The sequence below is a fragment of the Epinephelus lanceolatus genome, chromosome 1, assembly GCF_041903045.1.
Source record: "Epinephelus lanceolatus isolate andai-2023 chromosome 1, ASM4190304v1, whole genome shotgun sequence".
NCBI lineage: Eukaryota > Metazoa > Chordata > Actinopteri > Perciformes > Serranidae > Epinephelus > Epinephelus lanceolatus.
The window spans coordinates 10,108,494-10,136,191 of record NC_135734.1 but is presented as its reverse complement, the minus strand read 5'-3'; the positions used below and the strand labels follow the sequence as shown (position 1 = coordinate 10,136,191).

The 27,698-nt window shown below is 41.5% G+C and overlaps 1 protein-coding gene across 5 annotated transcripts in view; it reads left to right on the top strand.

Moving 5' to 3' along the window:
* The first annotated feature begins 384 nt into the window (after positions 1 to 384).
* The window catches only part of frmd4ba (FERM domain containing 4Ba), a 58,347-nt gene continuing 31,033 nt past the window's right edge, over positions 385 to 27,698 (top strand). For 2 of the 5 annotated variants that reach the window (XM_033625456.2, XM_033625455.2), the window contains exon 1: positions 21,608 to 21,931. In XM_033625456.2, coding sequence (XP_033481347.2) covers positions 21,770 to 21,931 — 162 coding nt within the window. In that variant the 5' untranslated portion in view covers positions 21,608 to 21,769. Of the gene's footprint in view, positions 605 to 21,607; positions 21,932 to 27,698 lie in introns of those variants that run through there. The other 3 variants (XM_078173510.1, XM_033625459.2, XM_033625458.2) reach the window with 3 other exon arrangements.

Sequence of the window (27,698 nt, the reverse complement as noted above, 5' to 3'; positions counted from 1 at the left end):
GCATATGTCCTATGAAGGGCACATTAGACATTTCAGACACAGTAATAGATAAAGACAGTCGACATGTAGTGTGCATAGTGTATTTGTATGAACGGACATGTTTCCTACCAGTTAATCTATACACGGGTTAAACTTCCATAATGCAATGTAAACCTTAAACCATAACACACAGGATAAAATGAGAAATTGTTGAATGACCATTTCGCCTGATCTCTTTAGCCAGCGCTCCCCAGTTGGTCAACAGCCGTGTTGCGCACTGAGGCAGCGGCAGAGGGGGATTCATCTGTCCCATCCTGACTGTGTGGACGGCAGCGGGGAGGAGGAGGAGGAGGCGGAGAGTGTGGATGGATGGGACTGACTGACTGACTGTGTGGAGTGCGGGAGACGAGGTTATTATGCCGAACAGGCAGCTGCTTCCCTGGACTTTTCAGCCCGGTCTCTGATGAACTCTGCAGAACCAACTCTTCTTCCATCGCGAACCTCTTATTCAGTGTTAGTCCGCTTTTAGGGAGAGAGGTGGATTTATCTGACTGACCCGGTGCCGGCTGACGCGCTGCGCGCAGACAATAAGCGGGAGCGATCAGATCACAACAAAAGACATAAGGTGAGAAACGAGTCATTTCCATACAACAGAACAATTCAGAGCTTATGTGGCATTTATCTTTTGTTTTAGAACAACATCCTGTTCTGCGATCACCTGTAACAGCTTTACTGGCAGGTTCGTTTTGTTATCTTGCATTTTTAATAACTTGCACACTTATTTCTCCAAGGCTTGGGCACTTTAAACGTGTATTTGCGTTATTTGTCGACTTTAAATGCTCTGTTTTATGCAGCATTTCTATGGAGAAACGTCGTTTGTGCTCATTATTACTCACTTCATCTATCCAAAACACCGCTCATATGCTCTGAGTAGAAATGGACGCACGCCTCCTGTGAACATACATGTGTTTTACTTGACCTCTGTTACCTGAATGTCAGCGGGGTTATTAACTGTCAGCATGTGTGCTTTGCTGATCAGAAACTTCTATTGGAGTTGTATTGGTTACTTTTAGAACAGTTAAGGCACATTGACAGGAGACTGTGGACACATTATGCACCTTAAACTGAAAGAATGGGAGGAAAATACTTCTGTGATGTTTTTAAAGTAAAAACTGAATCTTCTGTCTGCTTTGGCTCTGTGGTCAGCCAGTCTGCTCTCCTCTGTGTGAATATCCTGTTTCCTGGACAAAACAAACAATGGGGAGGCAGGCATATGATATCCTGTATGGGTCTTGTGTGTGTGTGTGTGTGTGTGTGTGTGTGTGTAGTGCTGAGGTTGGCAAACAACAGGATGAACACTTTCATACAGAGCTCTAAAAATACATATTATACATATAAAGTAATGTGTTCTGACACACAGCAGCTCTGGCGTGAGGAAACCCTGTGACATGAGTCGTGTGAGTGATACAGAACAAAGGCCCAGGGCTGGTTTGTGTAGGTGACATTATTGAATTTGCACCCCATGAGAGCAACATGTGCTGTCTCTCTTTCTTTCTGACACAGAGACAAACTGCAAAGGCAGCGCTGCTTTGTGTTGACTTTAGTCTGGGATGTTCAGCTGCTTTTAATGGGGTCAGCGCTTCCGATTCAATAAAGCTATTAACCACCACAGAATATTCCAACGCCGCTGCTCGGCTCGGTACAGATAAAAGTGATTTGCCAATCAGGGTCCATTAATGACCTTATCCATATAGGCGACCTATGAAAGAGTAAACAGGATTAAACCCCACATCCAGTCAACCTGTGGAGTGTGACCTGAGCTGACGGTGTGATCCCACCTCTCCTCAAAGCCTCTGTTTTGTGTTAAAAGTTGTTCATCAGCATTTTTCTTTTCCTTTCCCACACACATCTTGATTATTACTCTTCTCACAGAGATTTGAATGAGAGCATTTGTCAGTTAGGCTATGTGATACTGTTGTCATGCAGGTTCACACAATTCAACACTTCTGCTGGAGAGCAAGTTCCTGCCAGACTGGTTCTGACAACAGATTTCCTCTGCTGAGAAAGATCAAACTCTTGATCAAAGTCTGGCATGTGACAGGTGGGAATGTGCTGTTTTGATGTACAGGTAACAGTATCAGTTAATGTACATGTTTCATATAAAGAAAATGAGCCTATCGAGCAAATTTACCCTCACTATAAGCCAAGCTCCACACAAAACCACTGGATCAGTTTAGCCCTCATGACATCATCAGAGTGAGACTTTGGAGTGTTCGCTCCAGAACCACAGAGGACATTGTTGTAAAATTGGTGGAATGCCCCTTTAAGTCAAGATTTTAACTTCTGAACAGCAGTCATTGCTAAATGCTAAATTCCTGTTAGCTAAACAGTAATCCACACTAATACATTTTTGTTTTAATACACATAACTACTGCTACATATACGCTTTGTATCTGTACTACTCTGGCATTTTACAGTCTCTAAAATGGAGACCTTTGCTGATCTCATTTTAGTTTGAAAAATTCAGGGTTGCATTTTAGTCTGGATGGGTGGAAACAAAGACTTTTGAAAAAAATGACACAGACACCCACTTTTGCTTCCCGATGGGTCTTATAAGTCACGACACGTCAAGCTAAAACATTATAGCTCGGTCTTCATACCTTTTGTGATTTGGTCCTTCTTGTGTAGTTGTTCCTTTTCCATCGCCATGGCTTCCTACGGCAATGGATAATACTCCCAGTGCTGCTCTAATATGCCGCAGGATTTTCTTTGTAACAACTCCCAATCTATTTTCCACTGCCTTGACTGCCATATACTTGTGTTACTTTCAGTAGCAGATCCACCTCATCGTTCGTCCGAGTAAAGAAATATCTGGTCTTACTTTTCACTTTTTTCATAGTATGTTCTGTAACTAGGCAATCAACCAAAAGTAGACAATCTGCTTCCTGTTTATACTGGCACACGCATGTCCAGTATATGTGAGTCATTTGACATCCGTTTTCTAGAGCGTTAGTAGAGATTATTTCTGACATGGTGCTAAAACACTCGTGTGTACACAATGAAAACATATTAGTGTGGCTTAGGGTTGTCCGAAATATCGATTTGTCGATATATATGATGAATATTTGAAACGGTTTCAATATTCATTTTTGCAGTAGTGATACACTGCTACTAACCAAGGAAAGAGAAGTCAAAAGAGTCAAAACTCTATGCCCTTATATCAGTTACCCTTGTGGTATCAAAAATGGTAAAGAATATCAGTATTTTCAAGGTATTGTATCGCAGTTAGAATTTCCGGTATTATGACAATTATTATGATAACACTAGTGTGGATGTGGCCTTAGTATTTATGGAGAATGCTAAGCTATTGTAAAATTAACACAATAAGAAAAGTAGCAAATCTGAAAAAAAATCATTTCTTCTCTTTTCAGTTCCATAGTAAGCAAAAAGATGTCACATTACTCCTTGATAGACAGGTGATGTCTCAGTGCAAGGCAAAAAAACAGTGCATGGCATTTGTCAGAGGTGGAAAACATGGAGGTTGTGGATTGGCACTTTAATGTATGTAAACAGGCCTGCTGCTGGAGGCCAATTTCAGGGGCAGGCACTGGAGTGTTTTCTAGATAATGTGTTTGTGGGTCAACTCTAATCAATAGGCTTAGCAGTGGAAATTAATTTGGATCCAGTCCAGAGGGGACAACTAAATGAAGAGGCTGCTGAGTGTGTTTAGTAAAAGAATTTGCTCCAAAAAGTTTTACCACAAATGTCTCAGTGCTCCTGTGTTTGCTGTAAATGTCCTCAGTGCTTCCAGAGCCCCCTGTAACATAATCACTGCAAACACAGTTCACACTGAAAGTTGTGTCAACAGGAATCTGTTCCTCATTGGCTGTAAACCAGCTCAGCAGAGTACGGGCACTACATCTCCTTTTCTTGTTTCATGTCTGCTTTGTCCCCTCAGACAGGACATCCTGAGTAAAACAAAGAGTCTGGCCCTTAGTCTCACGTGCAAAGCACAGACATTGTGAAATGTCCTGCATTCACTGTGTGTTCCAAAATTTACGATACAAGAAATACAACGTGTGGAGGGTTTTATGAGACAAAAATAATGTTGTGTTTTGTTTGATTTTGAGGGATTCGGTCCTTTAATGTGGTGCCGTGGTGAATAATGATGTTCAGGGTTGGTTTGTGTGTTTATTCCCCTTCAGAATACATCAGAAAACACTAGCGTCAGCCCTGGAGAGTGGCTCTCAGCTGGTTACTGACTCCTCTGGGAGCTGGTTTCCATATCATTTAGATGAAAGAGACTGCATTAAAACAAGCTCCAATCTGTTTAAGGACTGACACTTGCCAGTTCGTGGACAGATTCCCCTCAAAATGCAGCGCTCAAACCCACCTCCTTATGAATTATTTAAAAAATGTGCACAAGGATGGATTTATAGGTTACCCATGTGTATCAGTGGCTATTGACCCGAGCACTTCAGAGTAAAAGCCCCCTGTCCCGGGGGGAACGTTAGTGGGAAATTAATCACAATTCCAACAGTGCATTCTGTCAGTACAACAAACTATACGAATTAGGGGAAACAGTGGGCTGGTTATACATCATCATGCTCACAACTGCTCTGACGAAAAAGCTTGACATGATAGCTATATGATTCTGTGTTTTGTTTTTGTTTTTTTAATTTTCTCAAAAACATAAACACGGATGATATAAAGCCTTAAAGTAATCTCACCATAGTGTTAAAATTCAATAACCCTTGAGTCTTTTTGATTGTTTTGGATGACATTGAAACTTATTTTATGTTATTTCAAAGTGAAGATTGTGAAATCATTATTCATAAGGAATGCTTGAAAGATCCTGTGTTTAATTTATAATCATGCCAATTAGAAAAAATGCAGCCAGACAACATAACCTTGCTGAGGAGCATGTTGCGCAGTTCACTCAATTTGTCTTAACAGGAATGGTGCATTTAAAGAAATATAATACTGTTATTTATTTGGTATTTTCACACAACTACTTCTGATACTTTACATGTGTATGAGTGAAACTCCATGAATGTCTTTGAGGAGAGACTGTCTGAAATAGTTCACCAGGTATAAACACTTTAGCTTTAAGATGCAGGCTGACAGCTTTTATGACCCAGTACTGAACCTTTAAATCTCTTACTATGTGTTTTCACCTGCAAAGTTTAAGCTGGGATGGGCTGTTTAGCCCAGTTCAGGCCAAAGATTTGTGACGAGATGACTTGAAACAGGTAAATACTTGCAATGCGCCGTTCTGCAACGTTCTAAAAACCTGCAGGTTCACACAACTGCAACTAGATGAGACGGTGTATCATCTCTATGCAACAACTCTCTGTACTTCTGTTCTGATTTCCAGCTTTTCAGAATTATTTTGTGGATGAATATATTTTGTAGCTTCTTAAAATATGAATGAGGGTAGTGAGCGTGAGATACAACTCATACTGATACTGAGTTGCATTTGTAGTAGTAATAAAATGGCAAAAAACATAACCAAAAGGGGCATCAGATGGACTGTATTCATAATCAATACGCCACAATAATATAAATAACTAGCGCCAATTAATCAGTCAGTGAGAACTCACTGTCCAACGGCACACCGTGAGGATGGAAGGGGCTCAGCAGGGACAGAGCACTTGCCACCTAACCAATGGACTTCTCTATAAGCTGATTGGCTGTTGAAATAGGTGACAAGCTTTACATTCTGAAACCCAGCCGCTGGCGATTTGACCAGCTGAGTTGCGAGTGACACCATCAGCCAGCTTGAGTCGAGCTCAGACCGGCCAGTTCACACAGCCGCAACTTTTCTCTGCTATGTTCTCAAATGGACGAATCATTGGTCTGAACTGGGCTTTTCATTCTGGTGTCAGTGGGAAAAATCAAACTTTGAGCATTTTGTAATTCAAGTGGTCTGCACCTCCTCTTGGGTCTGTTTTCAGGCTTTAGAAAATCTAGGCTTTGACAGGTGACTTTGCTGATCACAGGTAATTTCAGAGAGAGAGGCCGTTCCAAAGAGAGTCTAAAAGAGAGCCTGACAATAAAATAAAACAAATATCAATGTTGCCAAATGGTTTCAGAGATGTAGAGAAAATGTTGGTAATTGTTTAGCCTCTTGCTGACTGGAGCCAAAGGCTTACTGCTGCGGCTTCAAGTTCACATTTATGTAGCTAACGTTAGCTCGAGCCTCAAATCACTGTGTGTCCTCCACCTCACTCCCCGCTGCTACAGACCACCTTGCCAGGAGGAGAGCAGCCCTGGAGACAGACCCCCAGTCAGCAGCCATAGCAACTCAAATCCAGCCAGCACAAACCCCAGCTCTGGGGGGCCGGACAGCCTTGACTCCCCATCAGATCAACAAACTTTCTGTTGCTGCCATCACATGTTAAACCTGGCAATGCCGCTGGCCACCAGCCCGCTGTGACAGCTGGAGTTAGGGGGTGTGCGCTGGCCAAATTCAAGCCACTACAGCTGCTGACTGAAGGTCTGTCTCCCAGGCTGCTCCTTACTGTCTTCCAGTGAAGGAGTTCACAGTAGTGGGGGGTAAGGGTAAGAGGAAATACTGGGTTACTGTATGAAGCACGTGCGTATGTCTGTGGTCATCTGGTGGGAGTGGTTTAGGACAGAGAGAGGAGAGCTGCAGGAGGAGGGGGTATTTTCTATTTCTGCCTTTTTTTGTTCTTTGTTTTTGTTGTTCTTTGTTTTGTTTTGCCTTTTCCAGAATTCTGCCTACCCCAGCTTAGAAATATATGGGGATAAGGCAAAGCTGTAAGTTTAAACTTAGAAGTACAGTTTTTAAAGAAAGAAAAAGAAATGCTTTTTAAATGAAAACCCTTTTGTTCAGAATGGTTGTTGTGTGCCTTTTGAGGATCACCATCTAGATTTCCTAACCAAATTATTCAGTATTTAAAAATCTAAATACAGTGTGCTGCTGCTGCACAGGTGGGCAGGTGAGATATAGATCCTAGACAGGGAGCACCTGCCCCCCTGTGGGTTTATCCACAACCTCAGGCAGTGGAGACAGCCTTGAACCCCACACATCTATGCAACGTTACACTCCAGAGCAGAATATCCCTCTTTTTGTTTGTGTCCTCCTCCTCCTCCTCCTCCTCCTCCTCCTCATGTGTCTCTCAGACTGGGATGTAATTGCTGTGAGGCTGAGAAAATGAAAATCACAACAAAGCAAAGCCCTCAACCACCTTTTTCTGTGTCTGTGCTGTTGCTGGCTTGCCTACGAGCTTTTGGAAACAGGCAGAGAGGAGGGGCGGTCTTCCCTTTAATTATGCTGCTTGTGTGCCTCTCCATTTATCCATCCATCCCTCTCTTGTGATCACTCTCCGTTTCTTCCTGTTTTCCCTCTTAAACACACACTACACAGATTACATGCACACACACACACACCAGGAGAGCTGTGTGATGATGATGTTGAGGGGATGTTTGAAAGCCTGAATGGTAATGACCAGAATGAGACTCCCTGCACTGCGAGTGAGTGAAAGGTAAAGGAGGAGGGGGTGGCGGCCCGAGCTGCTATTATTACCCTCTCAGGCACAAACAGAGAGGTACATGGTGTCGACACACAGCAGCAGACATACCCCACAGCCTCAGATCCTCAGTGATCGATAGTTCTCAACGCTGTTTCACATGTTTAGCGCCAGAAGGGATGGAGACATGGTAAGGAGAAACACCTCTGTGAATATGGGATGCTCTCAGTCTCACAAACCCCCACAAAGTAATTTCTTCTTGCAAACCTTGCCTCGATGAGTTAATTTAGTTTGGGTTCATAGTGGATTTGTAGTGTGGGTGTCATTAGGGTGCAGCGTGGTTGACAATAGAGATTGAGTAGCTGCTCACCCTCTAGAGCTTTGGATTCATCATTAATGGAGTGATATGTGAGCCTCCTCTTACTGGGTTAACACTGGGAACCAACACCCCCACCTAGACCCACACACACATACACACAACTCATATCCCCTGCAGTTTAGAAAGAAAGAAATCATCCAGCTGCAGTCACCTTCACCGCTGCAGCTTGGGATGAGGAGGAGAAGCAGGGAGGGGAGGGAAGTCATTATCACCTGCCCTGTGGACCGAAACCGAGCACCCCGCTGGTCCACTCAGACAGGCCGCTCTGAGCTCTGTGACAGGGACAGAGGGCTGTGGAGAAAGACTGCATGTTAGCAGCAACATGGAGGAAAGATGTGGTGGGGATACAATGACGAGATGTGTCACAGAATAGCCTGTAATTCAATAGAAAAAGCCGTCTTTGATCCAGAGGTCTTTTCAAGGTTGCATTGTGTTCCTAAGAGACTTGGCTACTTCCTTTTGAAATACATGGGTTATATACAGTAAATGAGTGTGTGTGTGTGTATGCCCTTTCACCTACTGCACTGTATTCTATTGTAACAGCAGCACACCTGCCTCTTAGAGCCGGATTGGTCACATTTACAGAAGCGTGCCCTCTTAACACAACAACTTAATATGCCCGTCAACACTGGCTTCTGTAGTCACAGCCAATGTGCAGAAATGAATGACAGTGTTACTATAGATTGGACTCTGATAGAAAGCTGATATGTGGGTGGCGGACAGGGCGCAGTTATAACAGGTGTCAAGCACACTGTAAGGAAAGATAATACTGTATCCCCAGGGGAAGGCAGTGGTTGGTTAGGCTGGGGAAAATGAATGGTGGTGTTAGCATTATGTGCAAATACGTTTATTTATGCCTTCCAGACTGGACTGGGTTTGGAAATGTTTCCTTGACACTAGTGCTGAAAGAATTTGTTATTTAACTGATGAGTCGAAGGATAATTAAGGAATCATTTATCTGCTTTCTCGAGCAGAATGCCAAATATTTATTCTCTTCTCAAATGTGAAGATTTACTGCTTCTCAGTTTTGTATCATTGTAAAATTGATATATTTAGTGTTAGACTGAATGACAGTCAATTAAAGGGATACTCAATTTACCAATTTTTAACCAGCATTGTGTCACAACAACAATGTGGGTGGTGTATGTAAATGAACTATGTGAAATTTTCCTCCATCTTACCAGCACCCAGATCTCCCTGCTCACCTCCCAGCTCAACATGTCACTTGCTGGACTGTTGCTCAAAGTATGGATTGTACTTCATTTTTGTCAAGCAGGTTAAAAAGAGGAGGAGTCGTATCATGTCACATCATTGGTGAACAACATATACACTGTGAAATCTGGTCTAAAGTTACCGAAAGGCTCAATAGGTGGTGCACTATCATAGAACATGGCTGCAGTCGGCCTTGAGTGGGAATATATTTTATACGGAAAATAAATATATGGATGAGAATTACAATTCTGCAGCCTTTGTTGATTAGCCTTGGTTTTTGTATGTCCGCTGCCACCATGACCACAAAGATCATATATGGTTATCAATGAGGAACATCCCCATTTCCAGAAACATATTTTAGTGCACTGGAACAAACTCAGACCAAACTTAGATGAAACTGTTAAACTGTACAGTGTTGATCAAATATCAATCAAGATTATGTTACTGCATTGCCAATATCTCACCTAAAATGTTTCCAGAAACATATTTTAGTGCACTGTTTGGCTGTAATACAAGAATTTGTGACCAGGAAGTTCTGTTTCCTGGATTGTAAAAACAGAGGCAAAAAAAAAACTCTGAGATCAATTGGTAAAACTAAGCAGTGCTGATTAAATATGAACCAAGAATCTGTTATGGAATTGCCTGCTTCTTGCTTAAAATCTCCAGAAACATTCAAACATTCAAAGTCAATTTTTACTGGCACCTATATAAAGTGTTCTATTTATTAGCAGTTATCTTCTCACAATTGCTCGATCGCTCACGTGCAGCTCTCAACAAGGAAGCTTACTACTTAGCTACCTCTATCATCAGCTCCAGAAAAACACAGTGTGTAATTCTTTTTTAACCACTTGTCCAATCTACTAATTGAGTTGCTAGATTTACCAGCCCAACATAGTATTTTACTTTCCCCCGAGCAATGAGGCAAACCTTATTGTTGAGCCTTGTCATTGAGCGCAGTGCATTCTGGTAGTTGTCGGTTTTGCCACAGGCCCTTTTCTCTGTTTTCTCTGGTCATGTAGCACCAGTTTCAAAAGTATTTGTGTCTTTCTATTGCATAGACAGACCATTTCATTTATAAGACAATCTTCCCAGTAGTGAAATACTTCTTATATCAAAAGGAATGTAATCATTGGGTGCAGCCCCACATTGCAAAGGCGTTAAATAGATTATCACTATGCGTGATATTTTGATGGTTTAGAGAGTTTTAGGGTATTGCAGAAATCTTTCATAAATATATTAGTTGCCATGCAAATATCTAGTGTGATGAAAGTGAATCTGATATGAATTTGCTGAAGCGGTTAGGCCTTTTTCACTCCACTGTGGATGACATTATGTGGCTCATCCCTTGATTAGCATGGACCCAACATAATTTGTTTAACTGTCCAGATGACTGATGATCTGTAAGAATGGCTGAAATGAAATTACTGGCATTCCCTGTAATACTAATTCTGCCCAGATACTTTCACAGTGCATGTGAGCAACAGTGATCTGCATACAGACTGACTCAAGCTAAGGCTGCTACACAGAACACAGTATTCAATCAAATGCTTCACTTTCAGTAGATAACAGAAGGTTTTGTTAAACAGCTACTCCTCTGTAAAATCTTGAAATTTTGCTTTTGTACATTGTTATACTGCACAACACAGTATTGATATGACCGAATTAAATGTGATTGCTGTTGCCTAGATTGTCCACTTTTCTCACTCTCTAGTTGTCACCTTTTCTGTTTGGCATTTGGTGCTGGGCAGGTGGCATAAAACAGCTGCCTGATGTGACTTAAAACAAAGCTGAGAGCCATAAGAGTAACCAAAACAGGTCTTAAATTAACTGTTAATCCTCTGTGGGGTTTTTGTGCATATAGAAATATTGATAAGTGTAGATTTAAGTTTCTAGTTGCAGCCTGATCTGGTGATACTTTTTGCCTTTTTTTCTACTTTACCAAAAAACAAAAAACACTGTTCTTTGAGGTCAGCCAATGAGGCTTGTTCTGCCTTCACAGCAACTCCTCCTCTGAGAGAATTTCTACAGTTAAAAACTTAATTTGTTCACATGCGGTGTCTCTTCTAACCAATAAAATATTAAAAAGCAATGAGACATGTTTTCCATCTGCAGTGTAGCAGCTGTTTCAGAATATGTGATGGCATAGAAACAATAAAAGGACTGAATTAGATGTTCCAGCAGCAGTAAAGCAGGAACAGATGCCCTGTTTTGAGTCTCTCTCTACTACAAGCTCTACCTACTTATAAATCCCCATTTGACTCCCAGTGAACTCAGCCTCCCTTCAAATCATGACACCTCTTGAAATCACTCTGACAGAGCTGGAATCTTTGAGAGCTTTCAGCCCACAAGAGCTTTTGTGTTCATACAGCAGGACAAAAATAGAGGTTTTCTGTCATATTGGTGGGGTAATACTGACAGGACAGCAGCTAGGGACAAGAGGCTTTTACACTCTCTGTTTCACAGTGATGTCCACTTGTGCCACGCAGGTTCTGCAGTGTATCTTCACAGCACATTGGCTAGTAGAGGGCAGGTTTCAACACACTGTATGTGGATCAGTTGCGATTTTGCAGAAATTTGTCTTCTGGCCAGATAACAGCATGTAAGTGATCTGATTATCAAGCTAGTAAATTGGATTGAGAGTGATAAGCCAGGGGGTCTTATTACTGTACATCATCTAAATGCAGATCCAGAACTCTCCTCATTACAGAGTTTCAGCTGCGAACTGGATTTAGACACTTCAGTGTGTCCATACAGTATATATGTAAATGCAGAGATTTAATTGAAGGAAGCTATAACTCTTGCAGGGGGTTTTAGTGTTCGTGACTCTGTGTGTGTTAAAGGCATAATTTCTGGTTTAAACCATTTCCTCATTTCTAAAACCTAATAACAAAGAACCAATATGCAACATGTTAGAAATGAAAGTGAACATCCATAAATAGGTTTTTTACACCAAGCAAAAGAGGGAGGAGCCTATCGGGGATGGGCTTTTTTTAATTTCCCTGTTCAAGTACTTGTATTAAATATTTAGCCTATAGAGTCTGCAAGGAATGAGTCCTAAAACCCGCAACTGAGTTAGCATTTTACCACTCATGGTTCCCTCATCCCAAAGTCAGTGGATTTTTTAAATGTTTTTTGGTTTGATGCCTGAAATAAGGTCTGCAGTTAACACAAGCTTAAGAGACTTTCATGTTTTGTTCTCCAACATAAAATAAGTCAGTAGATACTCCACCCATGAAAGGCTGTTGCTAACAAGTGGCTAAATGAGACAACAGAATGATATCATGCCAAGCTGCACTGAGCACAGCTTTACAGTCTTGTTAAGGTGGTGACATTAGGTCATGCAACCATAGTGTGGTTTGTTTATAGCCTAATGCTGGCTTTTTACTTGTGACGATTGCGTTTAGGCTTCAGTAGTCATGTTAATGGAATTTATTTGTTGTCGTTTAAGAGGATAATCTTGCCAAACAAAACCTGTAAATATCATACATGTGTGTTTTCCACAGAGCTTATTTTTGGCAATAATCCAAAATCCCATGGAAAAATCCCACAGGCTTTTTGACGAGGGAACCAGGGCAATGCTAACTTCCATGACAGCCTACAGAAAAACGTCATCCCTGGAGCACTTTGTAGAGTAGGCCACTCAAGTACTCACCAGAAAGGAAAAAATCTAACGTTGGAATGTAAATTGACCAACAATGGAATAGTCACGCTTTAATTAGTCAATCAAACTATAGAATCTGAAGTTAATCATCAAACTTTGTGTTGCTGCTGTTACATAGGTTAGATGCAGTGCTTAGGGCCCATCTTCAGATGGCTCTCCTCCCATCAGTTTAATATCTGCCCGGTTAGCACAAGCTAACACAATAGCGACTAACACCCAACACCAAGCTGTTTAATGGTCCCAACAAACTCACACCAACACTGAAACAGCTCGATTCTGTCGTTGATCCCAGTAAGAACCTTTAGGTTAGCTTAGCCGTGTGATGCTAAAAATTAGCCCTGTCATTGTGTGTGGGTGGGGGTGAACTCTCACTAGCTGTGGACAATAAAGCAAACACTACTGCAGCAGTAGTATCATGTCTAATGATAAACAGAGAGAGAGCGACAGCTGTTTAAGGAGGTGCTAAGCTAAACAACGAAAAACAAATAGAGAAGTTCACATGTGGAAGGTTAAACATCAATTACTCTAAGCTACACATTTAACAAATGGCAAAATCCAGTATTCGAGTGCTCATGCTCATCCCTACTGGCTGTGTGGCTTTTGGGATGGCAATGTCATTTTGTTGGTCAGTCGGCCCACCACTCAGGTCCAGACTGAAATATCTCAGTATTGGATAGGCATGAGATGAGGTTCAGGCATCCATGTCCCCAGTCAGGATGAATTGTATTAACTTTGGTTACGCCTCGCATTTTTATCTAGTGCAATCATCAGGTCAGTGAGCTTTCACTTCATGAACAAATACCTGCAAAACTAATAATATTAGCCTCAGCTGCACTTTGTGTTTAGTGTTAAGCAGCACGTGTTAGCATGTTAACACATTAACGATGAACACTGTGGGCTATACAGTACACCTGTTGAACATCAGCATGCTTGCATTGTCATTGAGATGTTAGCATTTAGCTTAAAGAACTGCTGTGCCTACACAGAGCCTCAAGGAGCAGCTAGCATGCAGGGCTGAAGACTTGTTTAGCTAAAAGCTGGGTTCAGTGTTGCCTGTGTAGCTCTGAAACTATCAAATTAAGAGGATTATTATGAGCTGTGGCCTTTTTGTGCTCTACCATAAACTATCCCTTGGGCAGTCTTCACAATTGTGGATGGAAATTAAACAGATTATGGTTTAATTGACTTATATTTTCCCAAGGATTGTAATTCTTATGCATTTATGAATTCCCAGTTAAGGTCTGAATGAAAACAGCTTTGTGCTGTTATTGAAAGTAAACCATGAGTGAACTATGATGGTTTGTCGCATGACATTTATTTAGAGGAAGTCATAAAACATAAACATGGGAATGCTTTTCAAACAGCTCCTTCATTTCAGACCTTAAAGGAATACTTCAACCACAAGATGATCATTTGTATAACAATTACTCACCCCGTGTTGTGCTGAATTTGTGAGGAACATGATTTTCTGGCATGCCTCCACAGTGAATGGAGAATTCAAAACCGGCAAAAATTCTTGCTGAGTTTAAGTAAAAGGGGATTGCTTTAAACAAAAGCAAAATAATATCAAAACACAAGTTTACAAAGTGTCACACCCCATGTACAGTATAGTCCAAGTCTTATCTAGTGCTTCCCAAACACATGCATTTTCACTTGAGTATTTAAGACACCAGGTCCTTTTTACTCGTAAAAAATGTTCTTCATTTCTGGAATTCTCCTTCACCGTGGAGACGTGCGAGGAACACAAGGTTTTCTTCCAAATTCAACGTAATACAGGGTGAGTAATGAGTATATGAATGATGAATGAATTTGCGGGTGAAGTATTCCTTTAAAGGTAAGATCTGGAGGATTTTCAAACAAAACAAAATACAGACATATACAAATGAAATCCTGCTTAATCATCACCTATGGGCTTCTACTCATGTGTGGTGGTGACTCTGTTTGCAGAACTCCTGCCCTTTAACTGTATTTTGATGTTTTTGTGAGCTCGGACCGCTTCTGGGCGGAGATTTCCCCAGCCAATGAGAGAGCGCAGGTGCCGTGCCCGAGCGTGTCCGAGCATGTCCGAGCGTGCACCAGCGCGAGCCTTGCCTGAACCTCTTCTGTGAAGCCTTCTTCCGTACCTCCGGGCTCCGTACACCCGGGAGAGTTGAACCTGATAGGAGGGGCCGAATTTGAATGTGTGTTTACAAACAGCAACTGGAAAATCCTCCAGACCCTACCTTTAAGCCCCATCTATTTGTTTTTTTCAGGCACCATACCAGTTTAATAGTCTTCAGAAGCCAAACAATTTTTAAATTATTTTTAGTTTCTCTCTCCCTGCAATAATTTCACCCCCTCTGTCGCCTTAAGGCTCATTATAGCCTCTCACTGGTGGTGTCTCCTCCCCTCCCTTCCCCCTCCCCTGCTTTATCTCTCTTGCTTTCTCTTTGTTTCATTTGGACGCCTGTGGTGATGTCCACAGTGGCCATTCATGTTTTCCATCACTTGGCTATGATATTGAAAACTAATGACACAGGCTCTTTATGCTCCTTCTAAGAAATGTCTGGACAAATCTGGGCAACCACAGTCCCTCAGGGCAACATTTTGTTGAAGCAGACAGTGTGGGGCTGCAGGCTGACACCGCGGCCTCTGCCCTTCGCCCGCTTCCCCTGCTTTGACCTCCTCCTCTTCATAGCATCTGGTTTATACACACACATGGTTTGTCATGGTCTGTGGCCTCCAGCGAGCCCCCATGCGCTGTCCCATACAGCAAGAGAAGCCTGCCACAAATCCCTAGATGCACCCAACAAGCCTAAAGGTGAATGGTGGCAGCCAGAAGCCTTCGGGCCCTCGTCTCTTCCCCAGCCTTCTTTTCTTTTTCCACCCCCTGCCTGGCCACACAAAGCTGGGCTTGACTATACCGCCTAAACACACAAAAAGCTTTTTTGTCTCGCCAGTCATTTGCCAAATGGAGCTTTATCACATGGTGTTGATTGGCTGTAATTAAGACGTCTTGTGGTTTTTTAAACAGATGCAGCCATGATTTCTGTCAAGATGTATAATGGCAACCTCTCACTTACTGGCACAGCTGTCAAAAAGACCTTAGGGTAGACATATTTAAAATGTGTAATTCCCTTTGTGTTGACTTAATGCTGTCAAAGCACGTGTCTGGGAGAGAATCAGCAATAGCAAAAACAGACAGAAGGCATGATATTTTATTTTCTGGATCAGGCTTGCAGTAGCAAAGCCCATTAAAGGTGGGGCATGCTATATGCATGACCAGAGATGGCCCTCTTTCATGTTTTATGAACCTAATCTATTCATGTATGATGTATGACTACAAATCATCCTCCTTTCGAGTTTCATGATTTCTGACAGCTGTGTCCACCTGCTCCATTTCTAAGGGACAGTCAGGAAGCTTGAAAGGGAGCAGGCAGGTTCCTGTTAGGAGAGCACATTATATCTTACAGCAATCCTGCGTGTGTGTGTGTGTGTGTTAAGGAGTGTGTCAGGCATACTGCACAGAATGTCTTCCATTCAGCGTGTCAGCTGCAGTCTCAGTATGTGGTGTAGCTTGTCAGCTGTAGGTCCATGCGGATGACAGCTGTTTCCCTGCCCTGCACAGGCTCTGTTATGATCACTCGGAGGCCTTCCCCTTTTAGACAATTAATCTACCACTTACTGTACATGGTAATTGTCATCCCATGTTGAAATGAGCCCAGGGACAGGGAACTGTGATGATCTTGGCAGCGTGGTTGCCCCTGTCGTGCCCTGCCTTGTATCCTCAACAGATTCAGGCCTATTAATACTGAACTTGTGGGACTGAACAGCCTGTCTGTCTGTATTCTATTAAACTTTCAATCCAGGCATCACAAGTGGAATGAGGCCCTTATAGCAGGAAAAAGGGCATGACATTGGCGTAAAGTTAATAGGAAAACCCTCCAGACAGCATAATTTACCAAATAATTTCCAGCACTAAATGTATGTATTTCCCCTTTTGGTCCCTGAGGGTTGTGTGAGACACTCGATTTCCCCATCTGCTGGCTATGAAGGGGCAATGCAGCATGAACACTATGTATGTCAGCCACCGCTGCGCTTCAACAACAATTGATTGTACTCAGGGACAAAGTGTAACACCAGCTTGAGAAGAATGAGCCTTTAACTGAGCACAATCTTGAGTGCAGCACATGACTTGTGTAGAGAATTGGAGTGACACTGGAGTGACATCAGAGGGGGTGACGGACCGTGGTGTGAGGTCACGGTGTTTACAGCCGTGGTGCCAGGCTGGAGACGGAGAGGTGGGAGACAGCTGCCATGTGAGTTACATAGGCAATGGATGCTGCTTGTGAAAAGATCGGAAGAGCACTTAACCCCCCCAAAAAGTTGACATGTGTTGTTAATGTACTCCAAAAAGTTACAACACATCTTGTTTGGCTTGAGAGCTGGAACATTTAATTGTGAAATTGTCAACAAGAAGTCATCCAGGAGACAAAGAACCCTTTGTGATGTACGTTAGATGACACTGATTATTTAATACACAAAGCTTAAAGCTGCTACCATCAAAATTTTAATAAATCAAATTGCTGTGTCTAATGTGTTCTAAATGCTTCCAATCCTATGCTGGTTATAAAATGAAGTAGGAAAAAGAGGTATCACATGACATATAACCTTGGTATCGGCATCATTTTAAGGATACTGGTATTGGTAGTGGTATCGTACTTTTTTAAAACAGTACCCAGCCCTAATATTAGCCTGTTTCAGCTCATTAAAGAAAAGGTATTGTAAACCTATTGTTTGCTTCCAAGCAATGGACAGGCAAAGTTAGCAACCAGCTGGTGAACACAGTGGAGAATTTGGCAGTGTAAAAAGAGGGTGAATCTTTGTCGGCTGTCCAGAAATAAGACTGCCTGTCTGCTGGATGTGTAAACTGTGAAAGGTTCATTGTCATCCCTTTCATTTAGTCCATATGCTCGATAGACAAAGTTAGCGCCTGGCTAGTGAATTTAGCTGCTACAGGCCCAGTTGTTTCCCTCCGGAGTTGGTAGAGACCAAACCAGAGCTAAAAGGAGAGCAAATATTGGACTTAAATTTGCCTAGTGCAGGAGATAAGACGAAAGACAGGACTCCAAATGAATGCTAATGTTGATATTGGTCTGCTTGACGAGAAAATTAGTCAACTGTTAGCTAACATATTCAATTTTAATTTTGGGGTGATAATATATCAAATGTTCCACTGCCTCGAGGTGGCTAATCAGTTAATAAGGCTTTAATGAGGTAATGATAAATACTTACAGTATAGTAAAAGATACTAAAGAGAGCACTGAGACATGGACACCTGAGGACCAGACTGCTTATTGTACGTCTCTCAGAGTTAGCACAGACAGTTAATTCCCACTTTCCCCCAGGACACCCTCTCTGAGCGTAGACTCCCACAGATTGATTCTAGCTGAGGTTGTTGCCTCTTCCTACATCTTCACCTCACCAAAACCCCCAGTATAGAGCGTGGAAATCAATGGGATTATCAGCCGCCTGCAGGCATTTGGCATATGTGTGTCTATGTGTGTGTGTTCACAAGAAGTGTGCATGGCTCTAGAGACAATGCCTGCATGCCAAGATTGGAATATAACCATTCTTTGTTCCACTGCACTGCATAGGCTTTATTTAGGTCATTTAATATATTTTGTCGTCTTAAAGTCTTAGTTTATATTAAATGTTGATTGCATATTTCCAAATGAAACTTTTTGACATTCCGTCAGAGTGATCATACAAGTGGAATGTTGGCAGAAACTTGAAAATAAAAATTTCATGACTGCATGCGAGCTCAACTGAGAAATACTGTGCTGCCAGATGTATTTATTAACATTATGTGGACCAGAACACGTGGCGATCATGTGTATGATAAGCAGCAGCTTGTGTCTACCATATGTTTGGCTGTCCTGCCCTCCATCGCTCCAGGCAGCTGCGACCTCGCACATCTGACTGTGTTTATCATGGTTAGCTGGTTATGGTGCATCCATACCTTTAAAATGGGTCTCTGCTGATGAATCCTGCCCTCCAGAAATAGATCCACCCAGTTCTTCCAGTGGTGGATTACAGCATCAATAGTATTTAATCCTGTTAGGACATTTTTTATACTCCAAAGGAATGAACTCTGTTCACTTGAATGGTAGAGTAACGGCACTTTTGCTGTGTCAGTATTATTTCTGGTTCAGCTGTGGACATTATTATTCTTATGTTTTTTTTAAATTGCTTCCCAGCGGCCACCAGTGAATGTTAAGAAGCTCTGAGTGCCTATTATATTTAAAATAAAGAGAATATCAGAAGATTTATTGCCAGTCAGACATCTTGGGATATATTTTCCAGAGATTAAAAAGAGTCATTTTAGATTTTAGAAAATACACCCTACCTATTCACGTTCTTGCTGAGAGTTAATGAGAGGATTGATACCATTTTTTGTCAGCATTGTTGAGGATGGTTATTGGAATTGTCACTGGGCCAATCTGACTGAGGGTTCTGCATTTACACCTCGTGTGAGTTACACATCATGGCCTGTCGATTGATCCGTATAAAGTGGGCGTACAGAAAGGCAGACTAAAACGTGTGGTGAATTAACACTGGTTATTTGTTATTTCTCTGTGGGAGATACTAAACTGACACGCTGGGCGCACCTACCCAGTATGCCTTGCGGGAAGACCTATCCCTACTCTGCCTTTGATTGGCTATACCTGTCCAGGCATTTGCTAAATGCTAACATTAGCCTAGTTATGATGCTAACCGGTGCTATGAACTATAGACCAGGGAGGAGAGCAACTCAGCTCATGTTTTTGTTCTTGTAGTCCGAAGGTAGACTACTCTGTCCGAACATCGGAAACTGTTAAGCACTAGAGAAGATCGATTGCCGATTTATTTTTATCCCTTCGGGGAGTGCCGGCTATGCATGAAATTGGCAGTTTATTACATGGCAAAGAAACTGGTTAAACAAACTTCAATATATCATTATAAGTTAAACATGTACAGCAGGTGGTAATGGAGCTGCTCTTTCTCCCCTCGTCCATCTCGGTCTGTCTCCCATATAGTCTGTCTGTTCCTTTGGCTCAATGCATGATGGGATATATGACTTGGTAAGTAACCATTGGTTGTACACTGCTTTTCACGGTGCATTGTGGGATACTTTGAGTCCACTGTATATATAGTGGACTATATAGTGAGTAGTGAGTGATTTCGGACACAGCCTTAGTCTAATTTCTTGGCCGAGTACAATAATTTCCTGAAGCCTCAGCTAGTTACCCAGCAATGCTGCACAAGATACATTTTGATAACTAGTAAGCTTTAGAGATGCTGTTAGGTGGATTTTTTTTATTTGGACAGAACCAGACTGCTTACCCCTGTTTCCCGTCTTTAGGCTAAGCTAAGCTAACTTTCACTTGTCTTTAGCTTCATATTCCATGTACAAAGAATGGTAAGCCTATATGTTTCCTCAGCTAATTTTGGCAAGAAAGAAATAAGTGTATTGCATAAAATGCTGAGCTTTTTCATTAAGAGCATAGTACAGTGCATGGATGACTTGTGCCAGGATACATTTGATGATTGCTTCTATTTTTTTTTTTTTTTTAAAAGCCCAGTGTCACAGCTGCCTGCCACTGCTCACTAGCCAGTTCACTGCCTGCATAGGCGTTGTAATTGATATTCTTGTTTCCAGCACGTGTGCTTCGGAATGAATTCACATTACATGCATTACTGCATGCTCTAAAGCATTCAGTGGCATGACTGATCATTACTGGAGCTAAGCTTTTGTTTATTATTTGTTTGTGTGGTGTAGGGTGACTGACCACATTTGTGAAGTTCTATAACAGTTTGCCACAGACTGAGCAGCTCTACTGCCTCTTTAATAATAGCTGATAAGCCAGAATACATCACTCATATAGGTTTCCTTGCCATGTTTTTGGGAATTATTAATTAAAAACATGACTGCTTCTCTAACCTTTAGTCTACATCCTCTGAGACAATTACGCTAATCATATTTAATGAAACAGCACCATTTTGACTGTGGACACTTAAGCATTCTTTGAAATTGGGGTCACACAAGCAAACAGCAGGATATTGTTTCTGCTGAGAGCGGTCCCATCTCTTTTTTTCCTTCTGCAGTGCTTTTCTCAGTATTCCCTGACTTGTTTATCTGAGTCAGGTGTACGCCTTGTGTGCAACATTCGTTATTAATTGCAGCTGTACAAAGGAAGACGTCTGGTCGTGAGTCTCAAGCCTCTATATTCTTACATCAAAGCCTTTCTGAATGTTTTTCCCTGCAGTTTCACTTTTAGTTTTGCCCCGTCAGGTCTACTATCACTGCTGATCCAAACAGGACCAATTGTTTTTAGTGTTCCTGCAGAATATAATGGGTGGAGATGTCTGGTCTCCTCAGGAAATTGCTCCCACATCCCAGACAAAGTGACAGACCATTCCCACACCCATTTCAGACAATAAATTTGAAATGCATGCTGAAATTAAACACTAAAATAAAAGATGAAGTCATTTGTCTTATCTAAGCAAAATTGAAAGGGCATATTGTGGTGCAACTTCATTCTTTGATAAGAAAAAATTAAAACATTTTTACCATTATGTTCCTGTGAGTCACAGAGGAAAGTATTTATGACTTTAGAGGGTCGAGTGGCCAGCTGGAGTTTGTTTCCGTGTGCGTTGTGTTTGTATACAAGTGTGTTTATGTGGAGGGGAGACGGAGCCTTTGCAGCAGGGGCCTCGTGGTTCTGTCCTGCCCTCCCCTGCACTCTATGAGGCAGTGTTTTGGACCGGGGCCCAGGACTAAGCCTGAGGCACGCTGCTCCGCTCCAGCCTCTCCAGAGCGCGGACTCTCACTGACATTACATCAGCTGGGGAGACATAGTAGACTATGTGTGTGTGTGCTAGAGTGTAGATGCTCCTTTCAGCTTGTTGCTCTGAAGCAAAACAAAGTGCTCTGTGATCATCATTTCTCCTGGATCTGAAATGGTGAGGTGTCATCAGTAGAGGCAGAAAGTGGCCGTCAGGGAGAAAAGGCAGCTAACCATGGCTGTGCGCATCATACGTGGAATGGAAGACCTGGTGGCATCGAGCAGCCAGCTCGTCTGGAGCATGGCACATCAGACTCTGAGGAGGTGGTACAATCGTGGGCTGATGCCGTGCAGACGCTTGCTAGAAGCCTGGTTCAGGATTGGAGAATGCTACCAGGTATGACAGCTCCCTGAGCCACAGCAGCATAAATAAATACTGTAGAAGGAAGAGTTTAAATATAGCCGGTTTTAGTGATTGCTTTATTGACAGCACATGGGATTCATTACTGAATGCCAGATGGATTTCTTTGATTATCCATTGAATTTTTATGGCTTCGATTACCTTTAATTTCTCTTCAACTTTCCTCTGAGTGAAGTGAGTCAGTACTTTTTCCTCATCTGGCTCATTAGTGTACATGCATGTGTTTATTTGTGTGAGTGTGAAGAGGCAGGCTGCTTTTCGGTGAGTCACAAAGCCTGTTTTTTAACAAGGGTCTCTCCCACAGCACATATGGCAGTCATTAGAAAGCAGCATGACCAGCCGTTTGATCTCACTGTCTGGCTGATGAGGAGAACTTTCAAAGTTGTCTTTGAAATGTATTGTTGCTGGAACACCTGAACACTGTCTGTGTGGTTAACACATTAAATGCCCCCTGTGTAAACTTGAAAGTGTTCCTCTTCCTTGCTTTTTCCCAGCATACCGCCACGTGAAAATGTAATTTGTATGACATGGCACCTGGGACTCTTTTATTAATACAATTACAAAGGTATAAAGATGACATAAGAAACATTGCAATACTCATATAATTTCTCTCAGGTATGCAATACCCTTTAAAAAGACATAGAACACCAGACCCTCTTGTTTGTTTAGAACTTTTTGTCATGCTTGCTGAAACTGTCACTATATCCTGACAGTAGTACATGAGACAGATGAAACATATTTCAGTGTGATGTTTAGTTGTAAATGAAAAAAAATTTGTGACCTGGCACACATGAAAACAGCCAAGCCAAAATGAAGCGTCGCCCGCAGGCTGGAGCAAACTGTCTCTTCTTACAGCTAAACAGTACACCAAAATATGTTTCTGAAAAAATTTGGTGAGAAAATATGTAGTGCAGTAACGGAATCTTGATTCATAATTGCAAAAGCAGTTCACAGTGACTGACAGCTGCGTCAGAGACTCCTCTGTTCTGATTGGTTGTTTTCCTTAAGTCGCGGTGGATTCTAGCAGATGCCATTAGAAGCACCACGAGGAGGCAGATAACCATGATTTTTTTTTTACCTGTCTCATGTACTACTATCAGGATATAGTGGCAGTTTCAGCAAATATGACAAAAAAGTTATTTTTGTAAAAGTTACCAGCTGTAGCTTTAAACAGCCCTCTGAGTTTCTTACTTTTTCTTTGAAAGAGTTCTAAGAGGTATCAGATCCCTTTAATCCCGTGTACCTTATTTCCCTTAAGAATTACATACACAGTGGTGAAAGAAGTATTCAGAACATTAACTTAAGTAAAAGTAGCAATACCACTCTACTGAAAGAAACGAAATGTCTTGCATTCCAATTTCACTCAAGGTACAGAGGTGGGGGCAACAAAATATGCTCAAAGTATCAAATCTAAAAGTTCTCATTATCCACAATAGCCCCTGTCTGTGCTATACTATGATATTACTGTAACAGCTTTGTATACTTTCAAACCAGTCATAAGTTTTGTTTGTAAAATCTTAATGTGAAAAGTAAGCTGTAACTACATTAGCTGTTAAATAAGTGTAGTGGAGTAAAAAAGTACAAAATGTCCTTCTGAAATGCAGCAGAGTTAAAGTATAAATGCAGTTTGGGGCAGCTCAGCCTGCAGGTCAGTGTGGCTGGGGGTCATGTGAAAAGAGTACCATCGGGGCCCTTAATGACAGGGCTTCAGGGGAATGACCTCCCTGACACAGACCTTTCTTATACCATTGGGGACCTCACTCTGAAGCTCAGCTCATCTCTTCAGCTGGACTGAGGGCAGCACTCTGTCAGCCTCTAAAAACATGGATAAAATTGTCTTTGAACAGTAGTAGCTTTGCCACTGCTGCTTCACTAATGCAATTGTGAATATTTTACAGTAGATCCACTTAAAAAGGTACACTTAATATGCATTTTGAGTATTTTAAAGGGACAGTTCACCCCAAAATAAAGATACATAGTTGTCCTTTTACCGGCAGTATTATTTATCAGTCTAGATTGTTTTGGTGTGAGTTGCCGAGTGTAGGAGATATCAGCCACAGAGTGTCTGCCTTCTCTTGAATATAATGGAACTAGATGGCAGCTTGTGGTGTTCACGGCACCAAAAAACACATTTGAAAAACTCAACAGCAATGTCCCTTTACAGAAATCATGACCCAGTTACTCAAGATAATCCACAGGCCTTGTTGTGAGCAACTGTTTTCTTTCCACCAAACTACAACTGCAGCACCACACAGAAGGAAGCGTGCATCTACTCATGGACGAGAGGCTCATGCTTGTGACAGCACAAGACATAAATATTAACGGCATCCTCCTGGGCTGAGCTGTAACGTTAGCTTGTGCAGTTGTGCAAGGTGAGCTAGCAGTATAGTTTGATTGAAACAGTTCCTATATAACTCACAACACGGTCTGTGGATTATTTTGAGTAACCAGGTCGTTATTTCTGGAAAGAGTTTTTGCTTTTGAGTTCTTCAAATGTATTTTTTTGACGCTTTGAGCACCACAAGCTGAGTGCCATCTAGTTCCATTACATTCATCTCTATGGCCCATATATCCAGCACTCGGCAGCTCACACCAAAACAATTTAGATTGTTTAATAGCACTATAGGTAAGAGGAAAAGTATGTATTTTGATTTTTGGATGAACTGTCCCTTTAAGAATTCATTTCATGTTTTATGCATTCTTTAAAACATGGTTGAGCATTAAGGAGAAAAGACTTGGATTTGGGGTAACATGCACAGATTTTGAAGGTGAATCTAAAATTCAGTGGCCGGCTGTGAGCTTGAACTCAGACTGTTGACTAAAGGCCTTTGTCTATCTCTCAATGTTTTGATGTCACTGCTCTACAACAATGCAGCATTGATAGATGTGAATGGATTGTGCCCTGGACAACAACAACAATTCATGAAAGGGTTACTTCAGTGATTAATACGCAGCTTAAACTATGTAACATGTAATTAACAACCACAATTGTTTTCCCTATCAAGACAAATCAGTGAAGGTGTGGTTTTCATTGAGGTCAGCTTCAGTTGGTCTATATTTAGTGACAAAGATTCTTTCCTCCTCTGGACCCGTGAGATATGAAGCTTAACACAGTCCTGCTGTGCAGCCCACACCAGACAGCAGATGCAGAGGGTATGGTGCTGAAATCTGGGGCTTCAGAGCAAACGTTAGCATAATAGCAACTTAGCGTGACTGCAAATGAAATCCTTTGTTGAGAAGTACAGTTTTGTCCAAAGAACCGTAAATCTCATTGAGGTTTAGGGCGTTGAAAAACAGCAAAGTGGAAAAGGAGCTTGCAGTATATAAAAGTGAAATGACAGCTCTGTTGTGGTGCAGAGAACAATATGTCCTAGTAGATGGAAGTTTAACACAACGCCAGAAGGCGTCTTTCCCGCCCTGCGGTCATGCTGGACGTTAACATGACCCTCACTTTCCAGCAGAGCAGCCAAGCAGTTGGATGCCACATGTTTTTTACTGGAGTCACAGGAATAAAAGGCGTCCTGGACACATTCCTGGGCCGCAAACAGCATCCAGTCAACATGAACACTTCTGCACAGTGTCACTGAGATCAAACAGTAGTAAAACACTGCTGATGCTGTAATGTGAGGATACAAAAGGTTCACAGAATGATGGAATAGCATTGCAGGATTGACCCTTTTCTGACTCTGTACTAATCTCCCAACCATTATAAACTATTGGCACTTTGTATTTTTATTACAGTAAAACCACTGTGTAAAATTTCTAAATGAGCATAATATAGCACATTTCCATTTCTTCTGATGGAATGGGTTTTTGACATTGAATAGTTCTGGTAAAAATCGATGCTTTTAGCCCACAGTGGTGGCCAGATAGGGTGACTGAAAATCTTGGGGTGGCACACCAAGACCAAAAGCCATAACTGAATTTCAAGGATCCAATGATGCTATTGAAGTTTATAGGCCAGTTTAAAACTATATTAATATGAAAGTTAAGGAATTGCATACTGATATAGGCCTACTGGTATTTTTTGGTCATTATTATTGATTATCCTATGTTCATAGACCAATACTGGTACAGTTAACATTTTGAGTTCAACAATAATTCTGTTTAATGTGTTATGTTTGGCAATTATTTTTTCTTCAAATAGGCTCGTTGTTCTTTTCCTTAAAAAGACAAATATACAGCTTTATTTTGAAGGAGTATATTGATTGTAAGGAACAAAACATTTACTGGGGACAAGCCTTCTCAAGTTTAGGGAAGACTCATGGGTACCCATAGAACCCATTTTCAGTCAGATATCTTAGAGTGGAAGTTAAAGGGACCCCCTTGAAAATGTTCTTCCGTTTTTTTCCCGTGCCAAAATGTTGCCTTTGGAGTGTTATTTAGCCCCCGTCCTGACAAGCTAGCATGACAATGGATGCCTTTGATTGTCTGGTTTCACAAGTTACCACTGTCTGCGTGCTAGTTTAAAAAATGTGCCACAGCTTCTGTAAGACAGTGATGTTAGCTTTCAATTATTTTTGCCAGAAAGGGCCAGCAATTGTGTGAGGCTGGACTTTACTCACTTAGTCATTATAGCCACATTGCTGATGATTATTTGTGTAAATATTTTGTAAAAGCACCAATAGTCAACCCTACAATATTGTTGCAATACCGATATTGAGATATTTGGTCAAAAATATCATGATATTTGGTGCTGTCCATAGTCATAGTCCACAGTTATACATTACAAATAGTTTTCTATATAATTTGTAATAAGTAGTCCTGAGATTTCACTTCAACAACAGTCCTCCAATAGTCATAACTCCATGACATGCCCATGCAGACCTCCCCTGTTTAGCCTTGAAAAGGCCATCATAGATTATCTACATGGTCGTGGCCAGGTTTCCGTTTTGTCTAAACTTTTTGTAGATAACTCGAAAGAATCCTCAAACAGAAATAGATTGGCTTGGTCTAGTGACTTGGATGTAGAAATCTCTAAAGATGATGGAAGAGAGTCTGCCGAGACACACAAAGCCAGACTATCAACAACAGATTTAAACTAGTACAATTTAAATGGAGTATGTAATTCATGTATGTAAATGTGACCTAGAAGAAGGCACATTAATCTGCATTAAGAGGAAAGATCCAGAAAAAATCTGGGAAAAGGTCATACAAACTATATTTGATATTGTCTCTACTGATATTATCTCTATTGGATTCAGACTGTGAGGTGCAAATAGAAATACAGTCACTTTATGCTCACCTCAGGCTAAACACTGTATTGCAACTGCCTGGAAAAGCACTCAGACACCTGCAGTTGGACATTAGTTTAACAGGCTTTCCAGCTGTTTAGCCATGGAAAAACTGACTTACGCCACTAAGGGGAAAATACAGAGCTTTTTTACAATACAGGAACAATTTATTAAATATCATCCAAGCCACCAAGATTACCTGGCAGAGAAGACCAATAAATAAATAAATAATTAAAAATCAGAATATGAGTGTGATTGTTGGCAACAGCTTAACACACTGAAATATGACTTGACTAACGTTAATAGAATAGATATTATTTCTACCTTGTCCTGTACTGAAAGCAGTTCTGCTGACTGCAACAGAATGAGCCCTAAAGCCATTCATCTTTAACAATACAGCGGGAATTCAATTAAACTCTGCACCAGGACTTCATTGTCTTTCGGTTTCTTTTCTTAACGGCAGAGGAAAACGTGGGATGTTGACATTTCAGGGATTTTCATTAGACCAG